Source organism: Equus przewalskii, unplaced genomic scaffold, assembly GCF_037783145.1.
Source record: "Equus przewalskii isolate Varuska unplaced genomic scaffold, EquPr2 contig_6335, whole genome shotgun sequence".
In the NCBI taxonomy this organism is placed as follows: Eukaryota; Metazoa; Chordata; class Mammalia; order Perissodactyla; family Equidae; genus Equus; species Equus przewalskii.
In genome coordinates this window covers 166,910-178,995 of record NW_027227860.1, presented here as the reverse complement: position 1 = coordinate 178,995, position 12,086 = coordinate 166,910, and the positions used below count along the sequence as shown (strand labels likewise).

Genomic DNA, 12,086 nt, shown 5'->3' with positions numbered 1-12,086 from the left:
AAGACTTAAAATTATGCGAAAAGAAGAATACAAGCAAGTACTCTGTCAATTACAAGAAAGCTTAAAAACTCTCACTGACAAAGGGCAATGTGTCCCTGGTCCTGGAATTAGATCCCTGTTCTTTTCCTAGGCTCTACTGTATGTAGCCAGATCTAATTTTCTACTAATTGTTTTAGCTGTCACCCAAGTGGCACTTAACCTAAAAATGCTACAGTAATAATGTAATTATTTGTTTAATATTTTGGAAAGCAGAGGTCTTAGTATTACATTGTCATTTCTATTAGACTAAACTATGATGCTTTTCCTATGGATTGTGCTTGGTCCTGATGAAGGGCCTCATTTTTTCCAGCCCCAATTTCTTCTTCTGTATATTTTCAGTTTAGAATTGTGTTCCTGCTTTGGCTCACACTCGAGTTCCTATTATAATTTTCTCCCTAGACCTTCAAATCCTCTCCCAGATTTAGGTCCTGACTTTCTACCAAATAGCCACTGCTTTGGACCTCTACGTTAGGTTCTCCTTGGCTATGTCATTCCTACCTAGTGACATTTTCCACTGCTTCTTGGACTTCTGCTTCTTTCAGGTTCAGAGGCTTTGCACTTACAAACATGGACCTTTCCTATCTTACTCATTACTGCAACCTCAGTACCATAACAAGGATTTGTCTATTTTAGGTGTAAATGCATATTTGATAGATAATTTGATGTTAAGTGTTGGCCTGAAAGGTCATTGCCATTCTCTGAACGTGCCCTTCATCATTATCCTTGCTCAATATCCAGTGTCACCTGGATCTGCCCTTAAATATCCGTCTCACTCTTTATGGATACAGGAGGAAGGGCTTAATAATTGATAACATGTGAGTAAACTGCAAAGTCTCACCAACAAAATCTGAGCTTTAACATTTTATGGATAATGGCTATTTGGTTTGAAAAGACAGGTTTTCTACTCATATGTTTTGCTGAATAATAAGTTATAACAATCTCACTAGTGAACATTTCATTTAAAATGTATTTTACTAAAATAATATAGTAGAAAATAACTAATTTAAAATACTTATACATATATATGAAAATAGTGTAAAAAGAAATGTAAAGAATTACAAATTAAGATTTTTATCATCTACCTGCAGATAAACCTTTGACATTAACATCTATTGCTTATTCTAACACTTATCTTCCTTCCTTATCATGAGCAAAATCTCTATTTACATTTTTCCTTGGGCTCTGGAACTTCCAAATTTTGCACATGGCTCAATTTCAACTCTGTCACTGTAGGATTCAAGGACTATATGTCGTAAAAAGTCAATCAATGGAACTTCTCTTATTTTAATCTTCTCACATTGGTCTCTAGGATTTAGCCTTCATGTCATGCAGCATCTTAGGGGTCACCATTCATCCTCTAAAACCCTGGTTTCCATTTCTCTGTGTGGCAGAACATAAAAAAGAGAGAAAAATCACAGCAAAGAAGAAAGAATATAGTTGTAACTCTTTTCAAGAAGGATACATTTTCCTCCAATTCAGTTGATCTCCTACCCATTTTTCATTTGCCCTTTAAAGCCAAATGTCTAGTGCTACAGTGATCAATATAGTAGCCACTAGTCATTCATGGCTATTGAGCACTTGGAATGTGAGTAGTCCCAATGAACTATGCTGAAAATGTAAAATACAAGTTGAATTGCAAAGATCTAGCAGACAAAAAAAAATGTAAAATATCTTATTATTAAATTCTCTCATATTTATTATGTATTGAAATGATAATCTTTTAGGTATATTAAATAAACTATATTATTAAAATTAGTTTAACTTTCTTCCCTTTATATTTTTAATTTGGCTACTAAAACCTTTAAAATTAAATATATGGTTCATGTGGGATACCCTTGTTCTAGAGGAAATTCTCATTAATATCAACTATTTTAGCGAGATAAAGCCATTGTTAATTTGTTGAACTTGTTTATCAAACCCATCTGTCATACTGTTTTGGTGTAGGTCATGAATGTATAAGTTGCATATAAACAAAACAACACAAAGCTTTGAAACATAGTTTTTAAATATAAATATAAAGATCTTACTAGTCTATTTTGGAAGATAAGGCTTATGTAAAATTTTCTCAATCCTAGGGCAATACGTGCTCTAAATCCCACAATGTACCCTTTTTTTGAATGTTCTTTTATAACAGTTAATTGGAGAGATCTGGGTTTATTATACAATGCTTCTCTGGTACAGGTTAATCCTCGAAGTTTTTGGTCCCTTGATTAGTAGATGTTAGTATATAATATTGTTAAAACTTATAGACTTTTAATATTTCCTAAGGGATAGTAGCTTAAATTTCATTACAAGCATATTATATCTTTATATTTGTAAGACCCTCCTGTTGGTATCCAGTAATGCACGTTTTAAATCAAGCCATTCTTCTTATGTTGAAATGTGCAAGAGAATGAGATTTTTAAGAGTTCTTCTTCAAGTACCAAAGAAAAAGGTTATCTATGGTGTGAACCTAACTGGATCTGCAAGATTGTTTTTTATTTTTGAGAAATATATTATTCCCAATTAAAATGTTGATTACATGCTTTTGATTATTGCTTTTTATTATGTGAGTGCATGCTCATTTTTCAAATAGTAGCTCATGGTGCCATCCTGGAGGAGAGAAATGAAATACCAATTTACTGTTCTTCAGTGCAAGATAAAGAAGAAAAAGAAATGGACAGAGCTTTGCAGAATGAAAGTTTAAGTAGGCCAATGATGTATCCCAGGTGCTTTCAGTTAAGACCAAAAGACTCAGACTTTGGAGACAGTATTGGTATTGGGCTATTGAGAAATTTTCCTTCCAAAGTCAAAACAAAGTAACACATTTATAAGTTGTCAATGAGGGATAAAGCTTATATATAGAAAGAATCTTCTAAAACAAATTGCTCACTATTCTCTGGTAATAGATGAGTAACATGAAACGTGAAACAGAGTGAGACCACCTCATTTGTTCCCAGGAACTCTCCTTTTTTTCTTGTGGTTGTGCAAGGCTTACAATTGAGACCCTCTAACTCTCTGTCTAGTGCTTTCTTATGTTGCCAAGTATCATACAGCTAGCTTATTCCATTCCTCACTCTTTCTGTTTGAGAAGAATATATTTCCGGAACTCAAGTTTGTATTCCTCCTAACTAAACTTTGAGCTCCTCACAGCAACAATGTTCTACTGATTTTTGTACTTTAATAGCTAACAGAATTCCTAAGACTCAAAGTGTGCTTAGAAACTGTCCAATTAATAAGAAGACAATGTTCAGATAGTCTATTTTATATTTTAGTCTTATTGCTGGGTCATATATTACAATCCTTTAACTCATTGGCAGAGCTATGTTTGCATATCTTAAAGTATGACACACGGGATCCAAAACATAAGTGTCCAAAGCATAGACCCACTGGGAAGGAGAATTTAGGAGTCTCTTAAATTTAATGAAACTCATTGCTAATTGTTACTCACATGTGAAATCCAGGCAAGAACCCTGACCTCTTGTGATGCACATTACAAATGATCACCTTGTCTGCCATAGAAGAAGAGAGAGGGAGAGAGACGAGACAGAGACAGAAACAGAAACAGAGAGACAAAGAAAGACAATGAAGTGGTTGAAGGCTGAGAAAAAAACACCCAACTCCAGAGCAATAGCAGCCTCCTATCATTCAGGGCTGAAATTTCACTCCTATGTTTTTCTCTCCAATATGTTTCTTTCTGTGGAAACAAGAAACATTACACATTATACAACACAACCTACAAAATATCTACAATTGTAAATTCAAGAATTTAAAAGTCATGGCATATTAACAGTTGTATAATTAGGAACATGAATTTCTCACTTTGGAAGCTGACGCAAGGAATCTCAGTATTTTAGACAAATTGAGTTGTATTTGTGGAACAAAGGCGACAGGGTCAAGGAGATTCTTGATGGAGGAGTGAGATAAAGGGAGACAAACTGAAACTGAAGTTTTATCAAAGGAGATACAAAATCTAGTTTATCCAGTATAAGATTATAACTCATAGCTATGAATTTCAGTCCACTCACCAATTATTGATTCAAAATTCATCCTATTTTAGGAATTCAGAGGTCCAGTTTTCCCTATTACCACCCTTTCTTCAGTAACCTCTGGATTCCTTGCTTGATCTCCTGGGTTCGCACTCCATAAACAATGGGGTTAAGGGCAGCAGGGATGACATGGTGGAGGACATTGAGCAAAACTGGCACATCAGGGGAGACCTTCTTCTTTGCCACATGAGTGAGGACGAAGACCAGAAGGACAGTATTGAAGAAGAGGATAAGGATGAAGTGGGAGCCACATGTGCTTAGGGCCTTGGCCACAGCACCCTCTGCCTTGAGTCTCAGCACAGCTCGCAGTATGAGGGTGTAGGAGAGGATGATGAGGATGAGGTCGGACCCTAGCAGAGTCCAGCCTCCAGCAAATTGGTAGAGGCGATTGATGGTGACGTCATCACAGGAGAGCCTGGAGACAGACATATTGGCACAGATGCAGTTCTCAATGACATTTCTCCCACAATAAAAGAGTCGTGCTGAGAGAATGGGGATGGGCACTGTAAAAAGGATATTCCTAGCCAAAATAAAAATGGCAGCCTTGGCTATGAATTGATCCGTGATGATGGATGAGTACCTCAGTGGATGGCAGATGGCTATATAGCGGTCATAGGCCATGACCATGAATGTGCAAGACTCCATGGCAAGGAAGCAATTCATGATGTACATCTGAAGGAAGCAGGCATAGAAGCTGATGGACTTGAAGTCAAACCAGAAGATGGTCAGGACCTTGGGGATGACGGTGAGGCAGAGCACCATGTCTAATAGGGAGAGAAGGCTGAGCAGGTAATACATGGGTTCATGCAGAGAGGTCTCCAGCCAGATGGTGATCAAGAGAATGCCATTGGCCCCCATGGCCAGGAGGAAGAGGAGGCTGAGGGGCAGAGACAGCCAGATCTGCCAGTTGGGGGACCTGACAAAACAGTTCAAGAGGAAGTCTGAAACCTCAAAGGAGATAGTGCCATTTTGGTGTGCTGTCATATTTTTTCCGTGTATTTCTACAGTTTTCTTTTAGTGACCTGTGAAATTAGGATAAAAATTAGCTACTGACTCAAGATATATGAAGATGGAACAATTTTCTTTACCTATGAGAAACTTGTGTATCCTTGCAGGTTATCCAGAGCCAAGTGAATTTATCTGTTTATCCTTTGGGCCATGCTACTGACATATTCTTATCATTTTAAACAATATGGAGGATTGAGGTAATTGATTTGTTTATACATGTTTTATTTGTTCAGGATTTATTTTTAATAGAATTTTTATATCTTTAAAGCAACTAAAGAGAAGGAGAAAATTACTTAGAAAACTACTTTGTGACAATTGAGTCTCCTGAGTCTCTAAATTTGTACTTGTAAGTTTCTTCCTCTTTTTTTTAATGACCCTATAGACTACTATATCTACAATTTAACTAGACAATACACCAAAATAAGTAGCAGAGCCTGGCACAAAGTAGAGACTTAGGTAAATGTCCCTAGTCCTCCGTGCCACTCCTATTCTGACTTTTCAGCTGTATTTATTTTACTTTAATTAGAGATTTTGAAAAGTATATACTGAAAATAAAGTTAGTTATCTTGCATTTTGTATAATAAGACATTTTAATTTGGTAGGTATGGATCCTGCTAAATAATTATTTTTTTTCTGGCTGTTTTTTAGGTCTCTATATTTGTAAAATTCCTAACTTCTGGAAGAAACAACCTTAAAAGGGGAATGAGAAATTCCACATAGCTATGTGGGAGCAATACTTGTAATTAAACAAGATGAAAAGTGATTCTTCTGATTGAAATAGTCTGAGGTTGATAAAGTCCATCTTGAAGTTCTTCCATTTTATTTCTGCTTCCTTTTTCCAATTTTGGTGTAATGGCCCAGGTACACATTCCCCCATTTTGGACACAAGTTCAATGTTGCTATTGTTGTCTTATCATTTAACCTTTTTCCCGGCATTCTGTTAGGCACAAGAGTCACAAAATTGAATAAAGAACTGTTCTTACTCTCAAGGAGGTAAAACTAAAACCATCTTGGGGATAATTGTTAATAATAACAAATGAAATGAGCAGTGACAGGGTCTTGCACAAACTATCCGGAGAGAGTGAGGAGGGCTGATTAACTCTGACATGGGGAATAGGCTGGAGAAAAAGAATTGCAAATAAAGTGATGTGGTGCTCTCATTTACATTAAAGACAAGGGATTCTAAAGTTCTCCTCCCTCTGAATTGTGAAACATCATTCAAAGAAGGCTGTAGTTTGGCAAAAGGTATATATGTCACTTCTTTCTGGGGTCCTTCAAATCATGCAGTCCATTGTACCTAAATCTGTCTGCTCAGACAGAGGTCTCTATTAAAGTGTTATTTGATGGGTTTAGAAATTCATTTTCCTCAGGAGTTTAAAACTGCTCTGTTTATTACTCATTAGCCTCATTAATATAACATAAAATTACATGTTAGTTAGTTTTGGAACTCTTACCACTTGCTGAGAACTTCACTCAAATACTCTAGGGCTTTATCCCATTTAATCACTCAACATCCGATGAAATATGTTTTATTATCACATTATAAACAAAGAGACATTGCTCAAAATCTTAACTACTCATACATTATTATGTTAATTTTAGTCCTGTCTAATACAGTGGGTTGTGTTGGAATAATTTCTTGGATTCCTCTGGACATAAATAATTCTGTGATAATGTACTCACCCCATCAATCCTATAAAAAAGAAAACAAACTTCACCCATGATACAGCTAATAGTTTTGAAAATGGAATCTAATATAGGAGAAATAGTTTTGGAGAGGGCGCAGAGTGGTAAGGAGAAGAAAGTTTTAATAAAACTGTGAACACAGAATTGAACAATATTTTCATACCATTAGAAACATACTTTTTTTTTTAGTAGAAGTTCAAATAGTACTTTTAAGTTATGATTTTCCGTTCCCGAGATGCAGTACCAGTCCTGCTTAGCTGACTCTTCTCAGATTCTCCTCATCAGAGGGACCCTGTTAGTAACTGGGGCTTGCTCTCAGAGGAGAGAGGAGAGGCATTTTCTCCTCAGGCATGGGTTCTGTCCAGCTGGTGTCTGCCAGACATGGCCTTCCCATCTGATATGTAGAAAAGATTTAGATGATCTTCCAATTTTTTTTCTCTTACTAATAATAGAATACATTAGTGACTTTGGCAATTTTTGATTGAATTTTAAACATATTATTTCATTTGTGACACAATATTCTGAAGTAAGTAGGGCAAGTTAACTATTTTAATAATTTATGTCTTCAGATGGGCAAACTGAAATTCTGTGGTATTATGTGTCTTTTCCACAGTTTGACTAGTAGGAGTCTAATGTGGAAGAAATAAAAGTCAGATCCAAAGCCAGTGAATACCATCATGCGCCACCTAATGATGTTTCAGTCAACAATAAACCACATATACGATGGTGGTTCCATTAGATAAGTACCATAAAGTCTAGGTATGTAGTAGGCCCCACCATCTTGGTTTGTGTAAGTACATTCTCTGATGTTTGCATACTGACAAAATCACCTAATGGCACATTTCTCAGAACGTATCCCCGTCGTTAAGCGACACATGACTGTATACGAATATAGCTGTGTTGTGTGTTATCAGAGTGATATAGAAATGCATATCTTATTTGGCATTTTCTTTTATGTGTTTTTAGGTTTTTCTCCTCCATTCCCAACCCTCATTCCCACACAACCCTAATGACAATTTTCCAGCAGTCTGGAATCTGCCTTTTCCTTCCACTTGCAGCTCTGACTCTGCATCCACTGCTCATAGGGTCCAATTCTCCTCTTAGTCTGCTTTTGTATTGTATCTCTTATTATTGTTCAGCTGGGTTTGTACTCCAAGTGGCAATCCCCTAAGATTCATAAAGATTCTAAAATAATTTCCATAGCCATACTCTTTATTTTTCCATTTCATAACAACTCCATAACTTCCACCTGCAACTCAGTTTCTCTTGTCTAGTAGTTCAGTGCTTCGCCTTGGTGGAGTGGCCCACAGAGTAAGAGACGCTGAAAGTGTAGGGTGTCTTTAAGATAATAACCCATAGGAAAATAACATCCAATCTGATGTGGTGACCAAAGGACCTTCTCCATGTCCTGGGCACTATGTTCATTTAACTCTGCCTTTCCCTCTCTTTCTCTTTGAATACATTCACTTGTAAGTTTGGGGTATAAACTAACAGCACCTCCTAAGCCCATAATTTGTCACAACGACCCAACCCCTACTAACTTTGCTTGTATTCACAGTATGTTTAACCTCAGGCTGCCAAATTACAAATATCTCCTCTAAACACCACTTTCATGTTTTAGGTTTTGTCATTAATCTTTGCTCATTGCATCCTCTTATCCTACTATGCAAAATTTTTACAATTAACCCTTATATGTCACAACCCCAAATTTTACCATCTCCAAGAAGCTTTTTTTCTCCAGGGATTTCAAAGCATTCCTGGAAAGAATTAAGGGGTTTCCAGCATAGAAGCAAGAAAATCTTGAAATGACCTTTGGAGGATACAGTCAAATGGAAGCACTGGCGATTCCAACATGAGTATCCATGAGGCAGTCTAGAGGAAGAAGTCTGTTTTTCGGTCTCTTAAAGTGCTTTGGGATAATTATTTATAACATAAGGATGCAATTTCTGAGTACAGTATAAAAGTAATATTTTATCTCTTTCCTCGACTCACTGGCTCTTCCTTTCTCCTCTTTTCTCTGGAATCTTCCTACATACTTTTAAATCCATAACTCATTCAACAAGCATTGAACTACCTACTTAGCCCTAGAAGTAAAGCATCTGAGAACACATTTGTCCTTCTTCCCCTCTCCTGTTTCAGTCTTGGTTTACAATCAGAGGTTGAAAATGGCATCATTAAGGCTGAGGACCTAGAGCTAATGCTTGCTGGTTCCAGATAGGAACAGAATGAAGAAGCCTTGGAAGTTGAAGGTCAATGACTAAAGAAAAGACCCTGCATCCCAATCATTTTCCCGGGCTACAGGATAGGCCCATGGTCTAGCACTGTGGAAGCCGTGTTTTAAGAAGTGGAAGGGTGTTAGGAATCACCTAAGTCCATAAAACTCAGACAGACCTGTAAGACATCTCTCCCAAGTGTACTGTTAGTGATGGATACCTCATTGATCTTCTGGGCATAATTTTCTGTTTTTAGCAGCAGTAGCTTTTAGAAATTCTTTAGATTGAGCTGAAATCTGCTGAACTACATGCTGACCCACTGACTCCCAACTGTAGTCTTTGTCCTCAACTTCTGAAGGTATATAGACTAAATTTAATTCCTACCCCATGATTCTAGCATTTGTGCACAGATTCTTTGCCCTAAAGCCTTTAAATTTCCTTATTCATAGTTGAAAACCCCAAATTTTCTTAACTGGGCTCCAGAAGATGAAGTTTTCAGCTCCCCACCCCCACCCTACAATCCATTAATCTCCTATGCACAAGCTCCAGCTTCTCTGCATCTCCAGCATCACCAGGAAAAAGGTCAGAGAAGGCAAGAGGAGGGCAAAAGAGAAAAAAGTTCCAAGAACACAGGCTCTCATGTGTTTCCTCACCTGAGACAAGATGCAGTCTCTACTACCCCGTTTTCAGACTACTTCAGCAGTACTGACTCAGGAATGGAAGGGAACACAGATCCGGACTGAATAGATAGGTCCCTCTCATCTACTGGTTAATCTTGATATAGCTGCCTCTCAGGCACCCTCCCCAGACTCACAGAGGATGTGAAGCATGGGGTCTGGCTCATTGATATAGGAGCTCTTGCTAGTTCCTGAAGTATGTGGCTTAGTTAGGACTCTAGAGCCTAAGGGACTCTGCCCACTGGGAACTTCACCATACCCACTCCTTTGGGCCCAAAAGGCTGTCCTGGAACAGAGATGCAGGCAGATTGGAGGCAAAAATGATTTCCATCCTCTCTAAAAGAAAGAACCTCAGATTATACAGTCGTACATTGATTGTGTGTTGTGTAGGCAATTAGTCAGTCTCTGACTATAGGGACTTGACATACATCCATTCATTTGCACATGTACACTAGCACCTTCCATTGATCCAGTAACCTCACTCAGAAGTCCTCCTAGGCTTCCTGCCCATTAGTTTTGGTATAGCTAAAGCCATGCTATTTAATGGATCTCTGTTAGCTTATTATGACTTTTATCATGGCATTATAATGATAAAAATGCAAGAGAAAATTGAATAAATTATAACTTGAAAAGTGCAATGTATTTTTCGGAGAGAAAACTATCATAGTAATTTTTGTTGTAGTGAAAGATTTTTAAAAGGGATTTATATACCACAGGATATTAGGAAACATGATTCGTTCCTTTATTTTTTGTTTTCATTTTTCCTCATCTGAATTATTCACTCTCCTCAAGTTATGAGAACAAGCATCATCAGTTTCCTTAAGGCTCTTCTTTTGCTTTATTTTATCTCTCTTTCTTCTGTATATCTCAACATTGCTCCTATTTCACTTCCCTTCGGAAAAGTGAAAACTCAAGTGTACTTAAAATATGTCTTCCTAATTTATCTCCAGTATATTTATTTAGCTATATGTTCGTTTATGGCAGAATGGTTTGGATATTGAATTTGTATAAATGTTATTGGGTTATAAATGAGATTTATGACTCATATAAATATCATATGTGTGTGTTGATCTCATTATTTTTGACTGCTGTTCAATTACACTATGAGCATTATCCTTTTTTACATAAGTAAAGCCAACACTCATGTGACCTATAATTAATTGTTACCATAGATAATATTACTGTCAAATACCTTGTACACCTCTCTTCATGGACCTAAAAAAGGTACATATGCAGGAATGCTTTTTTTTCCAGTTATGACATATAAACATATGTAATTTCACCAGGAATCACCAAATTTATCTCTAAAATACTTACAAAATTCCATTAGAAATTCCTAAAGTTTCTTTGCTTTTTACATTCTTTACACCATTTGATGCTAATCTTTTTTTTTTTTTTTTGAAAACTCGGATGAAAAATAGTATCTCACTATTCTTAATTGACTTTCTTCTGATAACTGAGCATCCTTCACAGACTGTTTAGATATTTGTGGTTTTCAGGCTATGAATTACATACATATTTTGACTTCTTTTTTATTAATTTTTGTTTTTCTTACATATTTACAAAATTTCCTTGCATATTTTAAATACTATAGCCCCTGTGGCTAGCTATTGCTAATATCTCCTCTAATGTGTCATATATCTGTCAGTTTTAGTGGATGATGACCATTATTTAATGGGAATATTTCAATTTGATCAAGTCAAACTCTTGGGTTTTCTATTAATAGATTTTCTCTGGGGATTTTATTTAGGGAACATCCCATGAGATCACAAAGGTGTTTGTTTATTTGTTTTAATTTTTTATAACCTTAGTGTCATATGTTTCATACTGATGTATTTATATCTATTTGTGGTCTAATTGTCCAGGGTAAGGAGTGATATTAAGTTGTTATGCACTACTATAGTACACCAGCTGCAAAAATACGAAATACTGTCATGCTATTTTTATAAATATATTCTCCTTTGAGCCCAGGTGCCCTCAACACTACCCTGGCCACACTCAAGTTATCTTCTAGACCTCCCATGGTCCACCAAGTAGTAGGTTAATGCAGCAGAGCAGGGCTCACCAGTACCCAGCTCCAGTGCATAGCCTGAATACTTCCTGTTTTTTTGATAGAAGTGCTGAGTTACTAAGCATTACTATTTTTGAATACCATTCCTTTTTATAGTGTTAAATATACAGCTAACTTTGTCTCCATATAGAGATAATTAATTGATCCTTTTTCCACTGATTTGAGATGTCAGCTTTATTATGTACAGTCTCATACATAAGTGGCTCTTTTTCTGTTCCATCATTGGTGTATTTGACTTTATTTCAAGCAATGCCACAATATGTTTTATTGCTATTGCTTTGTAATATATGCTATTATATGGTAGAGTGAGTTCCCATTTGGATTCTATCCAAACGTTTTTAGCTTTTTTGTAGATTTTTATCTT

The 12,086-nt window shown here is 36.5% G+C and overlaps 1 protein-coding gene across 1 annotated transcript; it reads right to left on the bottom strand.

The window, feature by feature from the left end:
- Positions 1-4,103: 4,103 nt before the first annotated feature.
- LOC103555713 (olfactory receptor 56A3) lies at positions 4,104-5,051 on the bottom strand. The gene has a single exon (XM_008527476.2). It carries the CDS (start codon positions 5,049-5,051, stop codon positions 4,104-4,106), a length of 948 nt encoding a protein of 315 aa, XP_008525698.2.
- Positions 5,052-12,086: the final 7,035 nt, after the last annotated feature.